This window comes from Nothobranchius furzeri, chromosome 1 (assembly GCF_043380555.1).
Source record: "Nothobranchius furzeri strain GRZ-AD chromosome 1, NfurGRZ-RIMD1, whole genome shotgun sequence".
Lineage (NCBI taxonomy): Eukaryota > Metazoa > Chordata > Actinopteri > Cyprinodontiformes > Nothobranchiidae > Nothobranchius > Nothobranchius furzeri.
Window position 1 is genome coordinate 75,446,747 of NC_091741.1, and position 23,031 is coordinate 75,469,777.

The 23,031-nt window shown below is 41.2% G+C and overlaps 2 protein-coding genes across 13 annotated transcripts in view; one reads left to right on the top strand and one right to left on the bottom strand.

Annotated features, from left to right (window-relative positions):
• The window catches only part of LOC139069636 (uncharacterized), a 438,794-nt gene that overhangs the window by 312,410 nt on the left and 103,353 nt on the right, over nt 1–23,031 (top strand). The gene's annotated exons all lie outside the window — the stretch shown is intronic.
• rapgef2b (Rap guanine nucleotide exchange factor 2b) overlaps nt 1–23,031 on the bottom strand; it is a 138,655-nt gene that overhangs the window by 34,646 nt on the left and 80,978 nt on the right. For 7 of the 12 annotated variants that reach the window (XM_015951068.3, XM_054739297.2, XM_054739301.2 and 4 more), the window contains 3 exons: nt 21,992–22,067; nt 18,327–18,494; nt 9,115–9,132 (listed from right to left, as the gene is read on the bottom strand). In XM_015951068.3, coding sequence (XP_015806554.2) covers nt 9,115–9,132; nt 18,327–18,494; nt 21,992–22,067 — 262 coding nt within the window. Of the gene's footprint in view, nt 1–925; nt 9,093–9,114; nt 9,133–18,326; nt 18,495–21,991; nt 22,068–23,031 lie in introns of those variants that run through there. The other 5 variants (XM_054739304.2, XM_054739302.2, XM_054739300.2 and 2 more) reach the window with 2 other exon arrangements.

Genomic DNA, 23,031 nt, shown 5'->3' on the forward strand with positions numbered 1-23,031 from the left:
TAACTATTTCAAGGCAATTAGGATATTTTTAAACACAAAATATCTCAATTTGCGTATGAATCATTATTTTAGCAGCATATCTAAAAATAGGCGAAACTTCCACTAAAACTCCCACTAAGCTTTGACATGGTGTGGACTGTCAGAGGCCTTATTCTCCTGCAGGCCTCCCTCAGGGAAGCAGAACAAACTGTGAGAAAATAGGATGAAATAACTCATCAGCACTGACACATCCACGGTTGTTACAAGAATATTAAGGTGATTTTTCGCTCAGCCTCTATGCTCACTAACCCAGGAAACGTCCATCACTGAGATGCAAGCCCTGACTTTGTGCATGTGTGTGTGTGTGTGGTCTTGGTGTGTGTGAGTGATGCCAAGAGCACAGACAGCCGATCAATTCGTTTACTGTTCAAGTACAGAGCATTTCAGGCCTCTGAGTGTCAGCACCATGGACAGCGCCACCAGCAACAAACCAGTTGGGTTCAGCAGCTGATTAAAGATCAAATAATTAGGAAAAAAAAAACATTAAATGTCACTACATATATTTTAGTGCAGTCCTCAAATTGCTAATTGAGCCCTTTCTGATTAAAACCATGCAGCATGACCATTTTATTTCAATAGGGTGCTATAACGTGTTAATGAAAACACAGTACAGCATTTTGTTAATGTTTACGCGCGCGCGTGTCAGTGACAGCGAGCACATGGCGGCCGTTTCTAGTGCAACACACTGACACACATCTGCGGCTCGACAGGGCGATAATCAGCCTCTGATCTGCCCATCCGTGTCCAGCTTTCATTCATGCTGCAGAGGCTCGATATAAATCTGATGCCCGTCCATTATAGAGCCGGTAATCATATATACAGGCCAAGAATTAGGAGGGGAGTAAAATAAGATGGAGAGAAGGTTGCACGTCGATAGGCTACTTACCGGGGTTTTATCTTGCTGGCTCGGGACTCCATTGCTGTCTGATGCTGCTAATGGTTTCATAATGAAGAAATGTTGACCGGACTAACATCTATCATCCCGGAGCTGGTCTAAATCCCAGCGTAGACCCCCATCTTCTGCGAGCTGCCCTCTCCCCTCCCTCAGCTGCGCCGTCTCCCCAGAAGGAGGCGGCGGCTCGACAGTTTGGGGAGTATCCGCTGTTCCTCGAGCCTGATCTGACTCTCCAAAACAGCGACACCAACGTTTATTCCAGTCGAGCTACAGATATCACACCCGCAGAGGAAGGAGAAAAAAAAAAGAAATCCGTTTATCCCAGTAAGAACAGTCGACTTCCCTTCGCTCTTCACATCTCCTGTCGGAGAGCAGCGGCGCGCCGATTAGGGAGCAGAAAACCGGAAAAAAAAAAGATGAGAAAATGGCTGACAACACTTTCACGTTTTTTCCCTCCGCCTTTTCTCTCTACCTCCTCTCCTCCCTCCCTCTAACGAACGTGAAGCAGCAGCACACACGCACGCACACGCCTTTGTGCACCATTAGATTATCTCAGGTCTGAAACGCCCGCAGCCTGCGCGGAGGTACTGTCAGTTAGCGCCAGCGGTTTGTTTGGAGCGAGGTGTGTATATGTGTCAGAGGTGGAGGAGGGGTGGAGGGCCCCCCTCCCTGCATGACGGTGATGCTGTGGCTGTGCATCAAGCAGAATAGTTAGAAGAAGAATGATGGATGGGAGAAAATGAGAATGGAATAAAATGAGAATTAGACATACACACAAGAACCATGAAAAATCTAGAGGAGACAGACTGATGAAGAGGGCTGAAGAAATTAAATGAGAAGCCATTATCACACTCATTCTGGCACAAGACAGCAGCTGGAACTGGTTGGCATAGTAACAGATTGCAGGAAAACCATTTCCTGGGCAGGGATGTTGTAGCACTTCCTCTTGGAGGAAAACGAGTAAAATGTTGATGGGTAAAAAAAAGGAGCTGTGGGGCTTTTTCAGGAAATTAAAAAGGTGGACGAGCTGGAACGCAGAGGAAGAGGAAACAGCAGTCTTGCTGCAGAGACTGGCAGCAACATTGTCACACTGTTACTCGGCTGTGATAACCATGGCAACTGGGTGAGCACAAGCCCCACACACCCACCCAGCCAGCCCCCTACACACCCTCCAGGGCCTTCAGTTGCTGTGGCGACGGAGGCAGCGAGACATGCCGAAATGGAGGAGGGAGGGGAGGAGAGCAGCATGAAACCGACAGGAGAAAGTGGCAATAGGCTGTGACACTTCACCTTCCCTCAGCTGGATGTGCAGCAGCATCACTGGGAAAGCTTCAAGCAACAAATGGAACTATTTAAATTCTCAGATCTGTCATATTAAGGGACAATCGTGTTTGTTTATGTAGCTTATGTCTTTACTGGAAGTTATATGGTCCAGCATAACAACTAACTTTAAAGCAGTTGTATTTTATATAACAGAAGAAGCAAAACATGGTTCACAAACAATTAAAGGATAGACTGGCTGACAGAATGTAAACCTTATCTCCAAGAAAACCTCAAACTGGAGATGTGACAATAAATATTTTATTCATTTTGCTTATAATTATGTTGTCATGCATCTGAGACATTGTTGCCAGCCTCAATCTTGAGTTTTTCATCTTGCTACATAATCAGTTATTCTCATGCCATTTTTGCTGTTTTGGAAACAGTTTTGTCATTTTGCAATATCTGAAACATTTCAGAACATAAAATGCTTCAAACACAACTTCCTATACAGTTTTATTTTATTTCCTCAAACAAAACATGGTGTGTGTGTGTGTGTGTGTGTGTGTGTGTGTGTGTGTGTGTGTGTGTGTGTGTGTGTGTTGCAAACTGTATTTGCAAACTGGAAGCTGTGATGGGAAATTTTCAGTATCCTAAGTCCGTTGGAGGATTGTGCACTTAACTGAAAAACAGGGAAATCAGTTGTAGTAATCCCAGACAGCAGCAGTTCATTAAGGATTCATGTGGTGATTTTCTAGCTTAATACTAAATTACCAAATCTTAATTGTGTGGGGAAAACATGCCAACAACCCCATAAACAGATCATCAAATGTGATATCTGTGCTGTGCCTAAAAATAACCAACACCTGTATTAAAAATAAGATCCACAAAAAGACAATTCATTTGACACATTTATTAAGAATGGAGACAACTGACGCCCAGACCTTTGAATAAAAAAATTCTCTGCTTCACACTGTGTCTCGAAAGCAGCGTAGTACGAGCTGGTTTTGATGCTGATCCAGCCAAAGCGTGTGTGTGTGTGTGTGTGTGTGTGTGTGTGTGTGTGTGTGTGTGTGTGTGTGAGTGAGAGAGAGAGTGGGTTGGGGGTGGGGGGAGAAGCCTGGAGACCCTGGATGACATCACCTCTCTTGCCCCAAACCATGATGTAATGTTTCAAAACAACAAAAAAGCTCAGGTGCAGTCAAGTCATTAATGTCTCCAACAATTGCCTCAAGGGGGATGAGGACGGGGGCATCATTACATCACTGTGGCAACGAGACTGTGCCTGGGGAATTGCCAAACCTTCTGCCCAACCCCCCTTATTTGCAGCTCTCTAGTATTAACTGAGCATACTTATTTATTTTTTCTACTAATAGGAAGCTAAATGTGAAGGAAAACACACAGGAGACCAATGATCTTTACAGAATCTGACAGTGAATCTGAGAATAATACAAACATTCATGTTCAGTGGTAGTGTGTGCCAAATGCAGGAGATGGTGTGAGGAGCGGCCTTGTGTGTCATTCGTAAACAGACTGCAAACTCGGCGTGATCAACTCGGCCACGCATGCTGTTTTGCTTGCTGATGCAAAGCATTGGAGCTGTAAAAACCTAATTACACTTGTAGGGAGAAACAGCCGTGCAGAAACATGTGACACATGGATGTGGTTCAGGCTTCATTGCAAAGAAAACAGAACGTTTCTAATAAAATACCAAAAGAGGCACGCTTCTGTTTTAAATGTAGATTACAAAATATTTGTTTATTTGATTTTTTACTAGAAAGGGGCTTTTTGTATCAAAAAGATACAACAATTAACATTAAAAGGGCATGGTTAATGATAGGGATGTAAGAAAATGTCGATTATAGCAATATATCGTGATATTTTTCCCAGCGATATTATATCGATATTCTAAAGCTCTGTATCAAAAATATCGATATCGCAATATATCGTGATATTTTTTCTTGCAAAAATTTATCGATATTCAAAAGTCGTGTATCTAATTATTGGAAGAATTTCCCTGGGGAACATTTGTGTATTTTCTTTTCTTGTGGTGCAATTCAAAAGCCGACCACTAGTTGGCAGCAGTGTGTAATGGGTTTTGTTTCTACCACTGAAATGTAAATCCCTCTGTTATGGTTAAACATGTTAAGTATCAAATTGGACTGTTTATTGAATTTTCCTATAATAAATTTAGTCTAAAAAAATCGCCAATATCGTCTGACTGAATGTATCGTAATATATTGTATCGTCTCCCCTGTATCGTAATACGTATTGTATCGGCAGAATTTCACCAATGCACATCCCTAGTTAATGATATAACAATAGACGTCTAATTTAAGTCCAGAAGTGGGGAAGCTGTAAATGTACACTTTTAAGAACAAGTTCAATGTTGCAGATTTTTTGTTTTGCTTTCAAACAAGTAGGCAGGCAATCCATGGGTGACTATAACACCTTAAAAATGAGTCAGCAAAAATAACACTTCTTTAATCCCACAGATAACATACAAAAACCACATCATGGATGGGTAACGGTGTTGGGGTGTGTGGTTCAATCAAATTGGCCTTCTGATGGACACTCAGCAGCCATTAGATGATCAAACTTGCATACTTTGATTTATTAATCGGTGTCTAACGTTGTTCGGTGAATTTGATGTAAGCCAACAGAAGGCCACGTGCAAAAAGAACATTAATCAATGACATCGGTCCCATTACAATGGCTCTAAATAGCATTGTGCAAGCAAGGAAGATGATCTAATAAAGAGACTCCATTTTCATAGCTGCTGCAGCCTGCAGGATTACTTCATTTTTCAAGCTGTTGTCACTTGCACACTGCACTGGAAAAAATTTGATAGAAACGCAGGCTGCCAGGCACGCCTAAAAGATTACACGTGTAGGTTCGTGGAACAAAGCATTTGTTGTACAGCTACACCTGCTAAAGTCTGCATAAATGAAAAGGTGGAATGAAGTGAGATGCTTTCAGAGTTTTATTAGCAGAAGTTTGCCACGGAGAGAAAAGTTAATCAGTTACCCAACATTTCCAGATCGAGTTATAGGCTAACTGGAAGGTTATGAACTAGAAGTCTTTAGCTCTTTAATAAACACGGGAGGTGGCATGAACATGACAGTCAGCTGCACTCAGGCATGCTTCATGTTTCTAATCTTTAACCTAAAAGATAAAATCCATGAAGCAACATGGAACTAAAAGTAAAAGAATTATGACTAGAAAACAGAAACGTCTTGAAAGATATTAGCTTCCACACTTCTCCTTTACAAAACTAAAGTATGAATTCAGTTCAGTTTATCACGTTAGCGTTATTGTTAAACATATAAAAAGATTTAAAAGAAAAAACTGGAAAAGTGAAAATGTGAACCCAATATTTGTTCTCGTGCTAAATAAAACACAAAAGTTATTAGGATGTGTTTAAATAAAAGCAAGTTCTACGAGTAAAAATGAATTCCTTGTGAGTCGATCTCTGTGAGAAAAAAGCTCTGGCACTCCAGTTTCAGGAAGTAGAAGTGAGTCAGAGGAGAGATGAGCTGAACAAAGCAGTATTTGGAGTCCTATTTTAGTAAGTAAGTTTTATTTATACAGCACTTATCACAGACAGAGTCACAGAGTGCTTCACATAGATCAAAACAAAATAAAATCATAATGATCTTAAAACAGAAATAGATTAATATCAGAGAAAATAAAGTCATAAAATTATAAAATTTCATAAACAGTTGAAAGATAAAAAATTTGAGTTAAAAATAAGAAAATAAAAGGTTTAGCTAAAAGCAGCTTTAAATAAAAGGGTCTTTAGCTGATTTTTAAGTGTCCAGACTGTCAAAGCTACGTAAGGATAAAGGAAGATCATTCCAAAGTTGGCGTGCAACGTCTGGAAGGAGCGATCACCTCGACTTTTATATCTGGTCTTTGGAACTTCTAGAAGGTTCTGGTGGGTGGACCTGAGGGCTGGGTTGGAGAATAAGGCTTTAACAGTTTAGTAATATAGGGAGGAGCTTGACCATGGAGAGCATTGAAAGTTATAGTCAGGATTCTAAAATGAACTCTAAAGTTAACGGGTAACCAGTGCAGAGACATTAGAATAGGTGTGATGTGTGCTCTTCTATTTGCTCCAGTTAGGAGGCTCGCTGCAGAGCTCTGGACCAACTGAAGGCGGTCAGGGGCTTTTTTGTTAAAGCGTGTGAAAAGTGTGTTACAGTAATCCAAACTGGAGGAGATAAAGGCATGGATAACTATTTCAAGTTCATGCTTTGACACCAACCTTCACAGTTTGGAGATATTTCTTAAGTGAAAAAGTTTCTGGCATTTTGCCTCTGACTGGCCAACAGCAACACAACTCTACTACTGCCTCTGTTTTCTTTGCAACATTGATGTTTTATCACCACAAATAACACGAGCCTGATGGAGTTATGCCATGTTGTGAACTTGATAATGCTAACAGCTAGCTTCTACTAGCTGAGATGTGCTATAATTCTCCTCCTCTCATGGAATCACGGTGAGTCCGTGAAGGCTAATTTTCAATGTGATGTAGGTCTGACTGGCTTTTTTAATCCAAACATTTCTCTGTCCATTATCTGTTGGCACCTAATGCAGAAAAAATGGGCAGAAGACTATTTTTAAGTTCAGCTTTCCTGGTTAACGCAGAGTGACCAATTCGACTTTAAAAATAAGCAAGAAACAACTTCTCTGTGAATCAAGTCTCCAACTCATTCACTGCCATTGACGACTAAAGTCATGTGAAGTTAGGTCTCTGACTAAAGTCGTTATTTGCATTATTTTGTTTTTTACTGTGTGGGCGTCGGAATGAGCCTCCTCACCGTGAGAACAAATATCCCAGCTCTAAAGCCGTTCTTCATCCACGTACATCAAACATCAGTTGAACAGGAAGCAGAAAATCCATGTGTTAGGAGATTGTTTTGGGCCACTGCTGTAAACAAAGTGAGGCGCAAACCGGAAAAGTTTCTGCCAATCACAATTGGACAACGGATTATGAAAGAACGGACAATGCTCGAAATGCGGATTCTTCCTGATGTAAGAGGTGAGTCTACTCTTTGTTTTAGTAGTTTTGGCGTTGACATCATCCTGGCGCGAAACGTTCTACACTGGCAAAGAAGGGCTTTTCTGATCAGCAAACGGCTGGCAGTTAATGAGTTAAAATAACATTATGAGGAACATAAAAAAACTCAGCTCATGTAAACCCTGTTTAATCTTTATCATCACCTAAGAAGTTTTATAAAATACAGTTTTAACTGAACTCAGCATGAAACAGATTAATTCTGCAATTATTTATTCAAAAAAATGTTTTTATTTTATTAAGACAAATCACAGACCAGAGGACAGTGTGAATGTCAACACGCAGGCTCATTATCATCCACATAAATGTCATTTGTCAAGTCTTTTGAAAATAACAGGAAGGACTTTGAATGTTAAAAGTGACATGAAAAGCATATGAAATGCCAGTAATCATGCTCTATAAACTAGTTAGCAAGTATCTTGTTGTTTTCACTCCCACCAGCCACCATTTCTGATGGATTATAGAGCGTGAACGGTCTCCAAAAATATCTGCTCCATTTTCTTCAAAACGTTTGATATCCAGCTATTAATATCTACAAACACGCGTGTTGCTTTTGTTGTCCCAGACGAGAATGAAGGCTGTGAGTGTTCAATACAAGGACACATAAAGACTTTACATAAAGTGTTAAAAAAGCATAGTCACGCTGTATCTGTATAAAAGAAAGACACTTTCTACCAGCAATGACAATAACTGATAATAAATACCCTGATAATAAACTTCCCTTGATTTAAAAATACTGTCAAAGTTGAAAAGGTTTAACTTTTCTATTGGGTAATTTTAGTTAATTGTATTTTAAATGAAAATAAAATTGCCACTTTTTCTAAAAGGAGACATGTTTTATGAGCTGAAAGCTGTTTAGCTTGTCTGAGTCAAAACAGTCAAAAATAAAACGACAGTGTACAACAAACTGCTGCTGTAGCTCCTACACAACATCTATTCAGAACGGAGGCTTTTGTAACTCGGCACAGTGAAGCAGAGCAGGTTGTCACAAAGGACAGCTCTAAAAATAGGAGCAGAGCTTTCCTGCAGCCCAAAGTGGCAGGTTTATTCTCTCTGCATTTATCAGCAGGTACGACCGCTCAGCCCTATGAGCTCCTTTCAACCTCATCATCCCTCCTTTCTGCTCTGCTACTGCAAACAAATGACAAGAAAATATTAATTATGCTCCTGATTCATTGGTTACGCTGCTCCTTTTATAACTACAGTTCATGCAGGGAGCTGCAGTTCTTTGCACAGCAGTTTTAGTTTCTAAATCCATCATTACTACGAGACAGATTTTTTGGATGTCGCCACTGAACAAGAGCATCGGCAACCACAGCGGGGATGATAATAATAATCCAAAGAGCCTAAAGACAATCATTATCATTATCAAGGACATAAATGGAGTAAAACAGTGCACCTCAATCACCCAAATTGTTGCCGTTATCTTAGTTTATCACCCTATAAGCTATAACCGAGTGACGCTCTGTCATTGCCGATGATGTGATGAGTTTTAGCTCTCCACCAAAACATGATTAGTTTTCAAATCAAATGCAGGATAAAGTGGTTGGAAGCAATGGAATGGCACCATTTTATCGGTACTGTTAGTAAGAATTCAAATCACATAGTCGCTGATGTTGTGTTAATAGATATGGAGAGTGGAGTGGGCTTTCCTCTTCATCATCAGCACACATGCCCAAAAATGAAAGGTGCTTATAGAAAGTCTGCTAGCAGCTACAGATAGGACCAATAGGGAAGAGACACAGATAAAACTACCTACCAGCATGAGCACAAACACAGGTGGCAAACACAAAGAGCAGGAGATGCACAACAAACACACCAGCGTTAATAGATACAGTACCTGAGGTTTATTGCATTCCTGGAAGCCAGGTTAGTGAGCGAGCCATGAAAAGAAGCAGAGAAGATGAGAGTTATCAAACATGCCACCTGCCCATCGAGGATGTGAGATATTGCAGGTGAAAGCTTCACCGACATGCTAAAATGAGGTTCCTGTACCACACTATGATAAAACACACAGGTAGGCACACATGCGCGCACACACTCTGCCAACATTATTCTATACAGCAAACCTGCAGGTTATGAAACAAATAACTTGAAGCTCAGGGAATATTTTCAATCTCTAAGACAATAAGAGTCAGGAGTTTATCAAACAATCTTTCCTAAATGAACTGAAACCTTTAGAAGGGTCCACTCTAACACTGAAGCAAGCAGCAAATGGTATCGTTAAATGAAATACCATGCTTTAAAGTTAAAGTTAAAGTCCCATTAGTTGTCACACACACTGATGTGAGTGCAAAATTTGTTCTCCGCATTTGACCCATCCCCTGGGGGAGCGGTGAGCTGCAGACACAGCCGCGCTCGGGAACCATTTGGTGGTTTAACCCCCCAATCCAACCCCTTAATGCTGAGTGTCAAGCAGGGAGGCATTGGGTCCCATTTTTCAAAGTCTTTGGTATGACCCGACCAGGAATCGAACCCTGATCTCCCAGTCTCAGGGCGGACACTCTACCACTAGGCCACTGAGCTGGTCTAACCATGGAGTTTTGTCTCATCTCCTTTTCTTATATCTATATTAAAATATCTAACTACATTTGAAAAAATTTAATGAAGCCAGTGATGAGATCTGAATGAGCTGAAGCAGGATTTCCCATCGATCAGTGGCACAATCACCCTCTCAACACACAGATAGTCAATTATGAATTTTACGCATTTGTGTGAATTGTAGGATTCATTAAAGGGGAACAAAAATCTACAAGTACATATATGGGTTGATAGTTAACATCATAGGTTGTATTTGCTGTGCAAGCATCATGGGAACAAACCACAAGACAATTCAGGAAAGAACAGACCGTTTTCACTTTGTATCAGAGTTTGACGAGGCGGGTACATGCTATGACAGAAATATATGATGCTGCAGACAGCACGATGCTTGGTATGAACACAGGCAACAAGAATCAAACCTGATCTATATTATGTTGTTTTGTTAAAGGAATGTTTAACGGTTCAACACATTAACTAGTGACCTTCAGATGTACTGGTAGTTGGATTTATTTGAACAGAATGGGTTTTTTTAGTCTTGTTTCAGTGTTTATGCACTGCTAAGCTAACCAGCAGCTGTCAAAGAAGCAAAACCCAACTATTAAAATAAATAAGAAAACTGAAGGAGTGAAAAATCCAATTAAGTTTCAGCTTTGTGGAAGGAATTACATTTCATGCTGAAAATCTGACAGAAAATCAATGGCTCTTACAGCCTGTCTGACAGGTGCATTAGCAGACAGGGAGGATGATGGTTACGTTACGTGAAATTGTGCTGCACAGGAAATGCCATCCTCCTTTGTGACATCAAGTTTTCTCTGTTAAAGCCCTTTCTCCATTAAACTCTGCTAGCATTTCACTGTTGGCGAAAAAGTGCAAGTTTTGCGAGTTGCTGGGTCAGCAAGTTGTATCGTTAGAATAATGGACCTGTTCCAAAAATTGAGGGAACCCTTCTCTATTTGGTTTCAGTGATTCAGAAAATGCAAGAAATGTGAGACACATTTGGGAGGGGTTGATGACCATGCTTTCTCACATTTCTGTCTCTAACTAGTCACAAACAGTTGAGTGAGATTCTGACTTTAAGCACAACAAACGTCCATTTGCCTTCAAAACCAAACAGAAAGCTATTTTTGGGTGAAAACCATTAAAATGTCAGGTAATTTTCAGGAATTTACTGTTGTCAAACATTCAACTCACAAAATGCACTTTCCTTTCAACTTAAGTGCTTTGTAACTTTAAGAAAATATGAAATGTAACATGATGTTAGAGAATGAAGGAAAAGCTATTGAGTGAAACATTCTTGTCTGCTATAATTTTCCTTTGAAATCCAAATTAAATAAAAAAGAAAGGTTCTATAAAATGTCCCTGTGACGTCTGCTCTGAAGACGAATACAGGATACAACAGATGTGTACTGTAAGTGTTTCTCTTTCTCCTCTGCTGCTTGTATACCACATCTGTTTAGGACTAGATGTTTGTACTACAAGGCAAACCTAGAGGATGAACACTGCTCTCACACAGACAGCTTGGGATGTCTCACAAGGACTAGGAAAGAGTTTAAATGTAAACAAAAACAGAAACAGTAAAAAATAAATATATAAATAAATAAATAAAATAAACCCTTAGAGAATTATGTTTTTAAATTAGGAATGGATAGGATCATCCATGAAGCATTTGGTAAAGAAAAATCCTATTCAGCCTCTATGTTGGCAGGCTGAGTGACAGACGGAGCACAAAGACACAAAGCACAAAGTGAGTGGCAGAGAGAGAGAGAGAGAGAGAGAGAGAGAGAGAGAGAGAGAGAGAGAGAGAGAGAGAGCAAGAGAGAGAGAGAGAGAGAGAGAGAGAGATCAGACAGAAGTGTGTGTTTGTGTATCTGAGAGAGGGAGTCAGGTCGACAGCTCTAACGGCTGATAACATTAGAGGAAAAGATGGTGCTTGCAAGATAAGGTGCAAAATGGCAAGTGACTAAGAAATGGAGATTAGGAGCCTTTGCAAGGGAGAATATAAAAAGATTTTGTGTGTGTGTGTGTGTGTGTGTGTGTGTGTGTCCAGTCTGAACAAAACACAAGTGTCAACTCACTGCGCTGAGCACATAAGAGGCATGTGTTGAATCCTAAACACTGTCCTCTTTCACTGCCCTAAAATATCCATGTAAACCTAGGGTGTGTGTATTGACAAGAACACAGTGATATGATACATATCACAACACAGGGGAGACAACACGATATATTGTCATACTAAAAGACAGACAATGGTTCTAATTTCTTAAATTGAATTTATTTGGAAAACTCAGGCCAGATGCTTCGAAGACACATCTGGAGTTATCTCAGGATCTTGTAGTTCCATCAAAATGAAGGCAGTACAAACTGCTGCCACCTAGCAGTGGGAGTTTGAATTACACCACACAAGAGAAATATGGTTAATGTTTGCATGTAAATTTTCAATAAAATTTGCTATAATGCTTTTAAATATTGACATTTTCTTCCATTAGCCTTTACCAACAAAACAAGGAATAATCTAATGGTTTATAGCTTTCAATTTATTATTTTTTTAATTCATTTACCATTGTCAGACATTTTAGATAAGCACAATTATCTTTGTGGCTTAATTTTGTTTCTCCATACTGATTTACAGAAACAGCTGAAATTTCGCCTTTACGTATGAGATCATTTAAAAACAAGGAAAAGTTTTGATCTTAAGTTTAAAGAGGTCCTTTACCGAGAAACATTTTTTTACCCGTTATTTTTTAAAATGATTGGTAACATGTAGGCTCAATGTGAAAATTGTGTACATGTTTCCTGCATTAGCTTCAGATAAAAAAAAGACAGTCAAACTATAAGATTTGAAAATCCTGACAGATCTACATCACACTGTCACTTAATGTTAATGGACTCACCCATCTTGACTCATAACAGGTTGCTATTAGTTTAGCATCCAGGAAACAGTGGAAAACAACAAATAAAACCATTTAGCAGCCATTATCTAACCATTAACAACTCCCCCACAAACACACAGCAGAACTCCTTCAGATTTGCGTTATTTGTGGAAATAAAACATCAACGTTGCAGCGCAAACATAATCAGTGGGAGAGTCACATTGTTGTTAGCCAATAAGAGGGGATATGCCCCAATATCGGAAAATAAGACTCAAAATTCTGCAATCGGAAGCTACGTTCTCCTACGGCTGAATTTTCCATGCCGAAACAGCTGCATCAGTGTTTTTTATTTCCCCTCATATTTAGACTACTGCAACTCTCTTTTCACGTGTCTGAGCAGAACCTCCCTGAACCGTCTACAGGTGGTTCAGAATGCCTGTGCTCGACTTCTGACCAAGTCCTCCAAACACACCCACATCACCCCGCTTCTCCTCCAGCTTCATTGGCTGCCAGTTAACTTCAGGGTTCATTTCAAGATCCTGGTTCTGGTCTTTAAGGCCTTACATGGACAAGCACCATCATTCACTGGTGATCTTCTCAGTCCCTACACCCCCAGCAGGCCCCTGAGGTCCAGTGATCAAAGCCTACTGGTTGTGCAGCGCACCAGGCTAAAGACCAAAGGTGACAGATCATTTGCTGCTGTGGCCCCCAGACTCTGGACTTCTCTCCCCCTGTGCCTGAGATCAGTGGACTCAGTGGTCTCCTTTAAAAAGCAGCTGAAACCTCACCTGTTCAAGCTGGCTTTGGTGTGACCTTCATCACCACCCTCTCCTAATTCTGCTCTTTCTACCTATTCCGCCTTTCCCGGGATCCACTGACTACCTCTTTCTCATTAATTTTCTCTTTCCCCTTCCTTAAATATTTTTTAAATCACAATTTTTAATTTTTCTAATTTTGATGATCTTTTAAATATGTTTTTAAAAGTCTTTTAATTTATTTTTTTCTTTGCTCTTGTGAAGTGCCTTGTGATTTTTATTTTGAGAGGCGTAATATAAAATATTGTTTTCCTCCCTCCCTCCCTCCCTCCCTCCCTCCCTCCCTTCCTTCCATCCTTCCTTTGAGTATGATTTACAAGGCACTGTTAGTATTAGAGACCACTGCAAATGTATTAAAATATTAGTGAACGACCTCTTGAAACGTTATTTAAAAAGCACACTAGAAGTAAAACCACAACTGCTAGATTTCCCTTGCAAAGGTCTACCAGCCTGGAGGAAGCTCAATAGCAAAACCTAAATCACTCTCAAGAGGTGACATGTACACATCAAACTACTGTGATATGCTCATTGCACAAATTTAAATATCTGCTATTAAACCTCAACTGTTTAAAGATAAACATAAACTACGCATGATCAACCTCAAAGTGGTACAATATGCTTCAAAACAGCCCAACAGATTAATTACACACTTTAAGAAAAGCAATAGCCTAACTGCCCTGTGCGTCTCTGGTTTAACAGTGAACAGCTGCAGCTGTTATATAACTGAGATGAATTCCATCAGCTAATGGATAATTATTTCAGTTCCATTTGAGAATCAACATAAATCTCCTGACAGGTCCAAATTAAAGCATTATTTAGCATGAATACTACCTGGCTGGCAGCAGAGAACATTTTCTTTTTAATAACAATATAAAATAATAAAGACAAAAAGTAATTTCATTCATAATAAACAGTTTGTGTTAACAGTAAATTAGTTGCTGACAAATAGACATTGGTGTACTGACTTTTAGGTTGACAAGGACGTTTCCATGTGCACATTTGACATTGGTAGGCTAACGTTTCCCTGCCTGGCCTGACATCACCTTCATAACAGCGACCGTCTTTCCTACAGGAGAGATTATTTAAACTCGAAGACTCTCTGTGTTGCTTTCCTCACCTCCTAAATATGCCTCAGGGTAGAAGGAAGGAACATCAGAGTAGTCTGGCATTCCTAATGCTCAAGATTAGCTTACAATGTCAGCTTAGCATTTACCCAGACTCAGCTTCCCTGCAACTCTGCTCCCCTCTCCATCAGCAGCAGCAGCAGCAGCATCGAACAGCTCTCGTGTTAACTTTGCTTCCTCCCTTACTGTAATTTTAAGTGCACTTGAACAGAGCCCATTTGGGAATGCTAGTTGCCATGGTTCCGGCTCCATCCTTCCCACAGGAGCAGTACTGGAGTATGAAGAGCTGAGCGAGTGTCGGGAGACATTGGGCCATGAGAAAGTTCAGTGCAGTCTTGCGTGTAAAAATATGTCTGGGTTTAGGGATCAGAGGGATGTACAGTGGAGGCAAACGATGTTTATCTTTTTTAAGTGTAATTGTTTCATAACGTTCTGGGAGAGAAAAAAACGGGACGCTTATAGAACACTCGGGGGAGAATGGAGAATGAGGGGAATGCTGTGAAACTATGCAGAGCAGGAAACTGTGTGGAAAATGTGCACGTTGGCTATTTACTTATGTTGTTGTGCTTCCTTTTCCCAGGGATAAAAAGCAGGAATGACTAGCTTTGTGCCACACAAAGAGCTACTCACTCTTTACTAAATCAAAACAAGTTTCCAACCTCATCTTCAGAGACTTAAAATAAAAATCAAATAAAACATTTTTTGAGGGATCAGACAAAGAGCAGCCAGAAGACCTCTTATGATGAACTATATAAATGGAAACAGTGTTCCCTTGCCCGGGCGTGGGTCATCGGGGCCCCCCTCTGGAGCCAGACCTGGAGGTGGGGCACATTGGCGAGCGCCTGGTGGCCGGGCTTTCACCCATGGAGCCCGGCCGGGCACAGCCTGAAGACATGTGGGTCTCCCTTCCCATGGGCTCACCACTCGTGGGAGGGGCCAAAGGGGTTGGGTGCAGTGTGTGATGGGTGGGAGTCGAGGGCGGGGACCTTGGCGGTCTGATCCTCGGCTACAGAAGCTGGCTTTTGGAATGTCACCTCTCTGGTGGGGAAGGAGCCTGAGTTGGTGTGTGAGGTTGGGAGGTTCCGACTAGATATAGTCGGACTCACCTCAACGCATGGCTCTGGCTCTGGAACCAGTTTCCTTGAGAGGGGTTGGACTTTCTACCACTCTGGAGTTGCTCCCACTGAGAGGCGCAGAGCAGGGGTGGGCATACTAGTTGCCCCATATCTTGGTGCCTGTACGTTGGGGTTTACCCCAGTGAATGACAGGGTAGCCTCCCTCCGCCTATGTGTGGGGGGACGGGTTCTGACTGTGGTCTGTGCTTATGCACCAAACTACAGTTCAGACTACCCACCCTTTTTGGAGACCTTGCGGTGACTCACTCGTTCTGCTGGGGGACTTTAACGCTCACGTGGGCAACGACAGTGAGACCTGGAGAGGTGTGGTTGGGAGGAACGACCCCCCGATCTCAATTCGAGTGGTGTTTTGTTATTGGACTTCTGTGCCAGTCATGGAGTGTCTATAATGAACACCATGTTCAGACATAAAGGTGTCCATATGTGCTCTTGGCACCAGGATACCTTAGGCCGCAGCTCGATGATCGACTTTGTTGTTGATTCATCTGACCTGCGGCCTCATGTCTTGGACACTCGGGTGAAGAGAGGGGCGGAGCTGTCACCTGACCACTACCTGGTGGTGAGTTGGCTCAGATGGTGGGGAGGATGCCATTCAGCCCAGGCAGGCTCGAATGTATCGCAAGGGTCTGCTGGGAACATCTCCGGGAGTATGGGGTACCAGGCCATCTGAAACAGGCTGTTAGGTCCCTGTATGGCCGGTGTCAGAGCTTTGTCCACCTTGCCGGCAGTAAGTCGGGCCCGTTCCCAGTGAGAATTGGACTCCGCCAAGGCTGCCCTTTGTCACCGATTCTGTTCATAACCTTTATGGAAAGGATTTCTAGGCATAGCAGCCAAGGTGTGGAGGGCATCTGTTTCGGTGGCCTGAGGATCAGGTCTCTGCTTTTTGCAGATGATGTGGTCCTGTTGGCTTCATCAGAACGTGATCTTCAGCTTTCGCTGGAGTGCTTCGCAGCCGAGTGTGATGCAGCTGGGATGAGAATCAGCTCCTCTAAACCTGAGACCATGGTCTTGATTCGGAAAAGGGTAGAAGAATGCCTTCTCTGGGTCAGGGATGAGGTCCTGCCCCAAGTGGAGGAGCTTAAGTATCTCGGGGTCTTGTTCACGAGTGAGGGAAAACTGGAGTGTGAGATCGATAGGCGGATTGGTGCTGCATCTGCAGTGATGCGGGCGTTGTACTGGTCTGTCGTGGTGAAGAGAGAGCTGAGTCAGAAGGTGAAGCTCTCGATTTACCAGTCGATCTATGTTCCTACCCTCACTTATGGTCATGAGCTTTGGGTAGTGACCGAAAGAACGAGATTGCGGATACAAGCGGCCGAAATGAGTTTTCTCCGAAGAGTGGCTGGGCTCTCTCTTAGAGATAGGGTGAGAAGCTCGGTCATTCGGGAGGGGCTCGGAGTAGTCCCACTGCTCCTCCACATCGAGAGGAACCAGTTGAGGTGGCTCAGGCATCTGGTCAGGATGCCTCCTGGATACCTCCCTGGTGAGGTTTTCCGGGCACGTCCAGCTGGGAGAAGACCTACAGGTAGACCCAGGACACGGTGGAGGGACTATGTCTCTCACCTGGCCAGGGAACGCCTTGGGATTCCCCCGGAGGAACTGGCCCAAGTGGCTGGGGAGAGAGAAGTCTGGGTCTCTCGCCTTAGGCCACTGCCCCCGCGACCCGACTCCAGATAAGCGGATGAAATTGGATGGATGGATAAAACATTTTTAACATAACCAGAATCCCCCAAACCCCCACAAATTAAATCAACACATCTTCAGGACACCTTCAATACCCCGAGTACAAGTAAACCACTGAGAGGCAAGTCTGGTAATGTTAAACTGAGACACGCTGCAACACACCTTTTCAAATATAAAGCATTTAACCTAAAGTAACAATGTCTAAAAATAGAAACTCCCACTGGAAACACACTTTACTTCCATTTTATAAAAGTTCTTCATAAAAGAGCAAATGAGTTCAAAAACAGTTTTGCTTGAAGAGCTCACAGAACTATTTAAATGTTTACTGAGCCATTAACATATTTAAAAAAGAGGTGAATAAAACACACATTACAGAACAACACCACCAGACAAACAGGATTCAAAGAAAAATGAGGGCAAAAAACAGACAAAGTACTACAAATGTGTTAAATACATAATAAAGCAGCAGACAGAAGCCAGAAGGGTCTCAAGGTTCCCTAAACACACAGCAAAGTCTAACAACTCTAATCCAACAAGGAAGAGTGAAACAATAACTGAACACTTTCGTAAGAGTTTAGAAAAACAGAGTCAAAGTGAACCCTGTAGGCACAAGGGAGAACTTCCCAAGGAGAGGACAACAGGAAAACCAGCTACTGAGGGTTAGCAGAGAGACAAAAACAAAAGCTAAACACAAAGTCTGAGAAGCAAATATAAGATTCTTAGTTCTGTTGAAAAGTTGAAATGCCACAACTGATTCTGAAGAAGAAGCTCGACACATAAACAAAGCACGACACTGCTTGAAAGCACCCTCGAGTTGGCACTGAAGCACACAGCGATCCACCACAGCGGGGGCAAACACAAACCCGTAGCACGGAGTGCAACTCACCGTGTGGTACCCACGGGCTATGGGCGGCTTTCCGGTGGTGTACGGATCCACAGTGTCGATGATTGTCTGCCTCTCCCCTTTCTGGTTGATCTTCCGAAAGCGCCGCCGGGACTGTCTGTGTGAGGCTTGTCGCTGAAAGTACTCCTCATTTTCATCCATATAGTCCACCTGGAAGTGACAAGGAAATGGAATGAAGGGGAGTTAGTCTTTATTTACACTCCCCGCCAACGAGAGAAAAAATAAAAAAGTCCACATCCTCCTCGCTGCCACATGTGTGTGTGTGTGTGTGTGTATACTCTCACTGATGCACACCTACGTCAAAGGGAGCTCACAGCACAAAAAGAGAGGCAGAAAAACAAATAAAGGGCTATGCGAGGTATTTGGATGAAAGAAGTAAGCTGCAGAAGTGAGCGATGAGGAGTGAATTGACTGACAGGCAGACATAAACACAGATGAAGTCTAGTGGAGCAGACGAAGCATAACAACCTCATCAAATTATATGTTGCAACTAGATAAAATGTGCGTTTCTATATATAAAAACTGGATAACAGACACGTTTCCATGTGAAAACTGGCACAAGATGGCAGTTCTACACCGCAGCCACTTTCTACAATTTCTTGAAATAAATCACCAGGAAGCTCTGGGTCATGATGGAATGACATATTTGAGTCTCTTTTTTCTTCTTCTTTATGCTTTGGGCCCATTTCTCCTCATGTGTCTTGCTACTTTACTGCAGCTTCACATTTCATGTTGCTCGGCCTTTGGGATTACACTGCTAAAATCTCTCTCTGCCTTACCAATGGCTGCCATGACAACGGCGGTGGAGCTGTGAGCAAGTGAGAACATAAAATTGTGATTGTGTGTCTAATTGCAATCCCAGAGCAGTGTGAAAATGCGTGTGTGTGTGTGTGTGTGTGTGTGTGTGTGTGTGTGTGTGTATACCGTACAGTACAGATGAGTTAGCAGCTTCCAGACCTGTTAGTTTCTCAGCTCGTGCTGTAACTGTGGTCCTGTGTGACTCTGTGTGTAATGTGTAAACTCGTAGCAGTGAGCCGTATCAATATGCACTTCTGTTCGGGCAGCACACAAAAAGGTGGGCACTTGTTTAACACATATGACACACAGGTTGATTTAGTTTGGTAGAAGTTACAGTAACATGCGACAGCAGCAGTGCTGAATGGCTTTTATTCTACACAAAGACAATCTGTGGGTTATTTTTGATTTCATCTTTGTAAAGACGAGTGACATTTGCTTAATCTTCCTAGAAATACTGGCTGTGGGTGTAGGCTGGTGTATGGGATTTTAAAGCAGCACCAACAGATTCTGAGAATTAGGTAATCAGAGTTTAGATTTTAGGTAAGAGACTAGTTTAAATCACTTCATTGTCTGTGCAGTTTTGCAGGAACCACATTTGCTGTGTTGTTTTCTGCCAAAAATCAAATGAATTGATAATCAAACAGTGTTTCATTAAGTTAAGGATGTTTTTCATGTGCTTTTATTTACTAGAACCATGTTTCCTCTATAAAGACTGGCTGGAAATGTGTATATATAGATTTATTTTAAAAACAAAGCATAAAAGCACAACATATAATCGCTTAATTATTGTCCAGAGTGGTTTACTGAGTTATATTCTGCATGATATTGATTGTATTGATCAGTTTACTGAACCTCAACCTCTACTGTCGCTGCCACATTTGGTCAGGTTAAGCATTATCGTTTTGGCAACAAATCCATGCAGCCTTTCTGCATCTTATGCAACAGCAAACTAGATCTCAACAGGTTCTGTAAATTGGGCTGAGAGTGAAAACCCTTCTGAAGCGCTAGAGATTTTTCTTTTTCTTGAAAGTGAAACTAAATTCTAGGTAAATGTAAATTAAATTAAAATTTTACAGGATTTAAACTTTAACGCATTTAAGCCTGGAAGTGTAACGGTCAATCGAACTGTTGTAATGAGTCACTGTGTCAACAGACCTGAACTCGCAGCCCTTTGAGCATTTCCTCTTAGCTAAATGATCTGCAGGGCTGTGGAGTCACATTCAGGCCTTGGAGGGCTTCTGCTCAGCAGATGCTCCATTTGGGCTGCCAACTTGGATATTCTTTCTGAGTTTCAGTGGAATAATTTGTTCTCATGAGTACTTTTAGCGAACATAAAAAGATCTAAATCCAATAATTACATAGCTCCTGTTCCTATTTACGGACTGTTGAGTGACAACATCAACTTAATTATCACAATTTAATTTCTTGCAATCTGACATCAAAGAGAAGTGGAACTAATCCTCAGTAATCTGAGCCTGCGTTGCATTTAATATTGAATTACAGATTATTTTAGAGACTGGAAATACAGGATGTTCCATTTTTATTTTACCCATAACAAAAATTACCAGTGTTTCAATCTGGAGCAGGTAACTAAAGCAGAGTGAGTTTAATATGTGTATGTGCTTTTTTATTGTCTCAGTGGTCACAAAGACAAAAGTCTGTCAAAGCAAGCAATAACGTTTAGGGATGCTCATGTCACGGCCTTTTAACAGCAGATGTAGAGTGGCTTCATTGTCCTGCAAGTACTGAAGCTATTTTAGTAGGTGTTATGCTTTTTTGGCTTTTTATACTGTTTCACTTGTAATTGTTGTTGCATGTTGCATTGTCCAGTACCTTAGGCATCTGAAAGGTCGTGGAAGGGGCTTTACAAAATAAGTAATCAGAAATCGCAGGATTTTGAATGGATTGGAATCAAGTGGGAAAGATGGGATTCAAACATTTAAAATGACACATTACTTTTGAAACTCATCCTGAGAATGAGATCTTAAAACGGAATAATGATGGCTTTTGTTTTAAATTAAACAAGTTCCTCTACATCAGTATTCTTTGTTTCACTGACACCAACCGCCGTCCCACAATTTAAGGTAGCCCAGGAATTTAAACACCAACTAACACAGAGCATACTTGTTGCCTCAAGAGAGAGAAAATGTCAGTAATTTGGATGAATTTTTAAATGAACAGCAAAGGGAGTACATTAGACACATGTAATGTGTGCAAACTGGGCATTTAACGAGGTGGAGACGGTAGTGCTGCAATCAACACTACAATTCTGATGCGCCACCTTAAAAAAAACGAAACCTGCTCGCTAAGAAAAAAGAAATTGTATACGGAAAGCAAAAATGCCAAAATAGCAGTGTAATTATCATGGTGGATAAGCGTCTGTGGTTGCAAATGTCAGGTTCTGAAGTATCCTTGATCTGCTGTCCCTTCCTACCTTTATCGAAACAACAGGAGACACAATATTAACACGTTTCTTATTCATGTAATGACAATTTACTTTTACATATTATCTTAATATTAAAAACATTTCTAATTAATCTACTACCTGAAAGAGTAATGTGTTATAGCAGTTAAACTAAAGAAATGACAAATATAGAAAGAAAGAAATGCATTCATTACCAAATAAAACACTTAAAGGGCAGCTCTAGTGTGTCCTCCTTTTTTCTTAATGCAATTCTAAAGTATCGGACCAGGACTCGATATCGGCAGATTCTTCAAATCAAATGACTCAGAATCGGATCGGGAGCAAAAGAACGTGATCAGAACATCCCAAATAAGGTTCCACTTGGGCATGTATGAAGTTATTATTTTGAAATGAGCCTGTAAAAAGTCAGAGAAATGAGACTCACCACAATCATTTCTGAGGGTTCAAGAACGATGCATTCACATCCACGCCGCAGGCTGCCAGCTGATCGTTTCCCAAAACTAGACAAAAAAATGAAAAAGACAAAAAATAAAAGACACAACCAAGTTCTTCAAAACTAGCAAAACTCATTTCTGATGACAATAAACCTTTACTAGTTCCACAAGTGGGAAATCTGCTTTTGTCACGGCAGAAAAATCACAGTATAAAAGACACTAAAAACTAAAATAATTAAAGCACTACAAATTGAACAATCAACAATGCACACTTCATCCAGAAATAGTAAAAAATTCTACGTTGCACCCAAAAAAAAAACTACACTAATAATGCACATGACTAAAAACTACTATGGTATATTGGATGCATGTGTTTGCTAGCCTGTGTATTAGTTATCTCTGTGTGCTTGGTTAACTTTGAGGGTTTTATTGGTCCTGTTTGTCACATACTTAAATTTTTTTGTCTTAAGAAGTATTTCTTTATATCTTAAACTATCAGAGAAAACTACTGAAAAGTAACGAAGGTCTGTGTGAGCTTATTGGTCACTTTATTAAAACTATCCAGTAAGGGATTCCTGCCTATGAAATCAGACAGAAAGCTAATTTCACAAGACAGCCACTACTTTCAGTTTCAGGAGGGAGACACCCGCCTCTGGAAAACTCCGCTCAAAAGACGTCACAATCTGTACAGTGTGCCTCACTATTAATGATGGGGGAAGTGGGGAAATACAAAAAAAGCTGCAGAGACTAAAATGTCTCAAATGCAGCTAACAGCCATGGAAATTCTGAGCATGTGCAAACCTGAGTTGTGGATGGTTTGAAGAATGGTGTCTTTGTCCAGCGCACAGTCCCAATGCAGAGACACAAGGAAGCCCTTGTTTTTTATCTTTAACATCTTTTATTTAGAATGTGACCCACATCTTGTTTGCTTGTTAACTGTTGTGTTTTTAAATAAACTCAAGCTACCTGTAAGAGGAAAGACCTTTGAGTTTTGCATAATTTAAATTCAAACTCGAAACTGTTAAAAGCA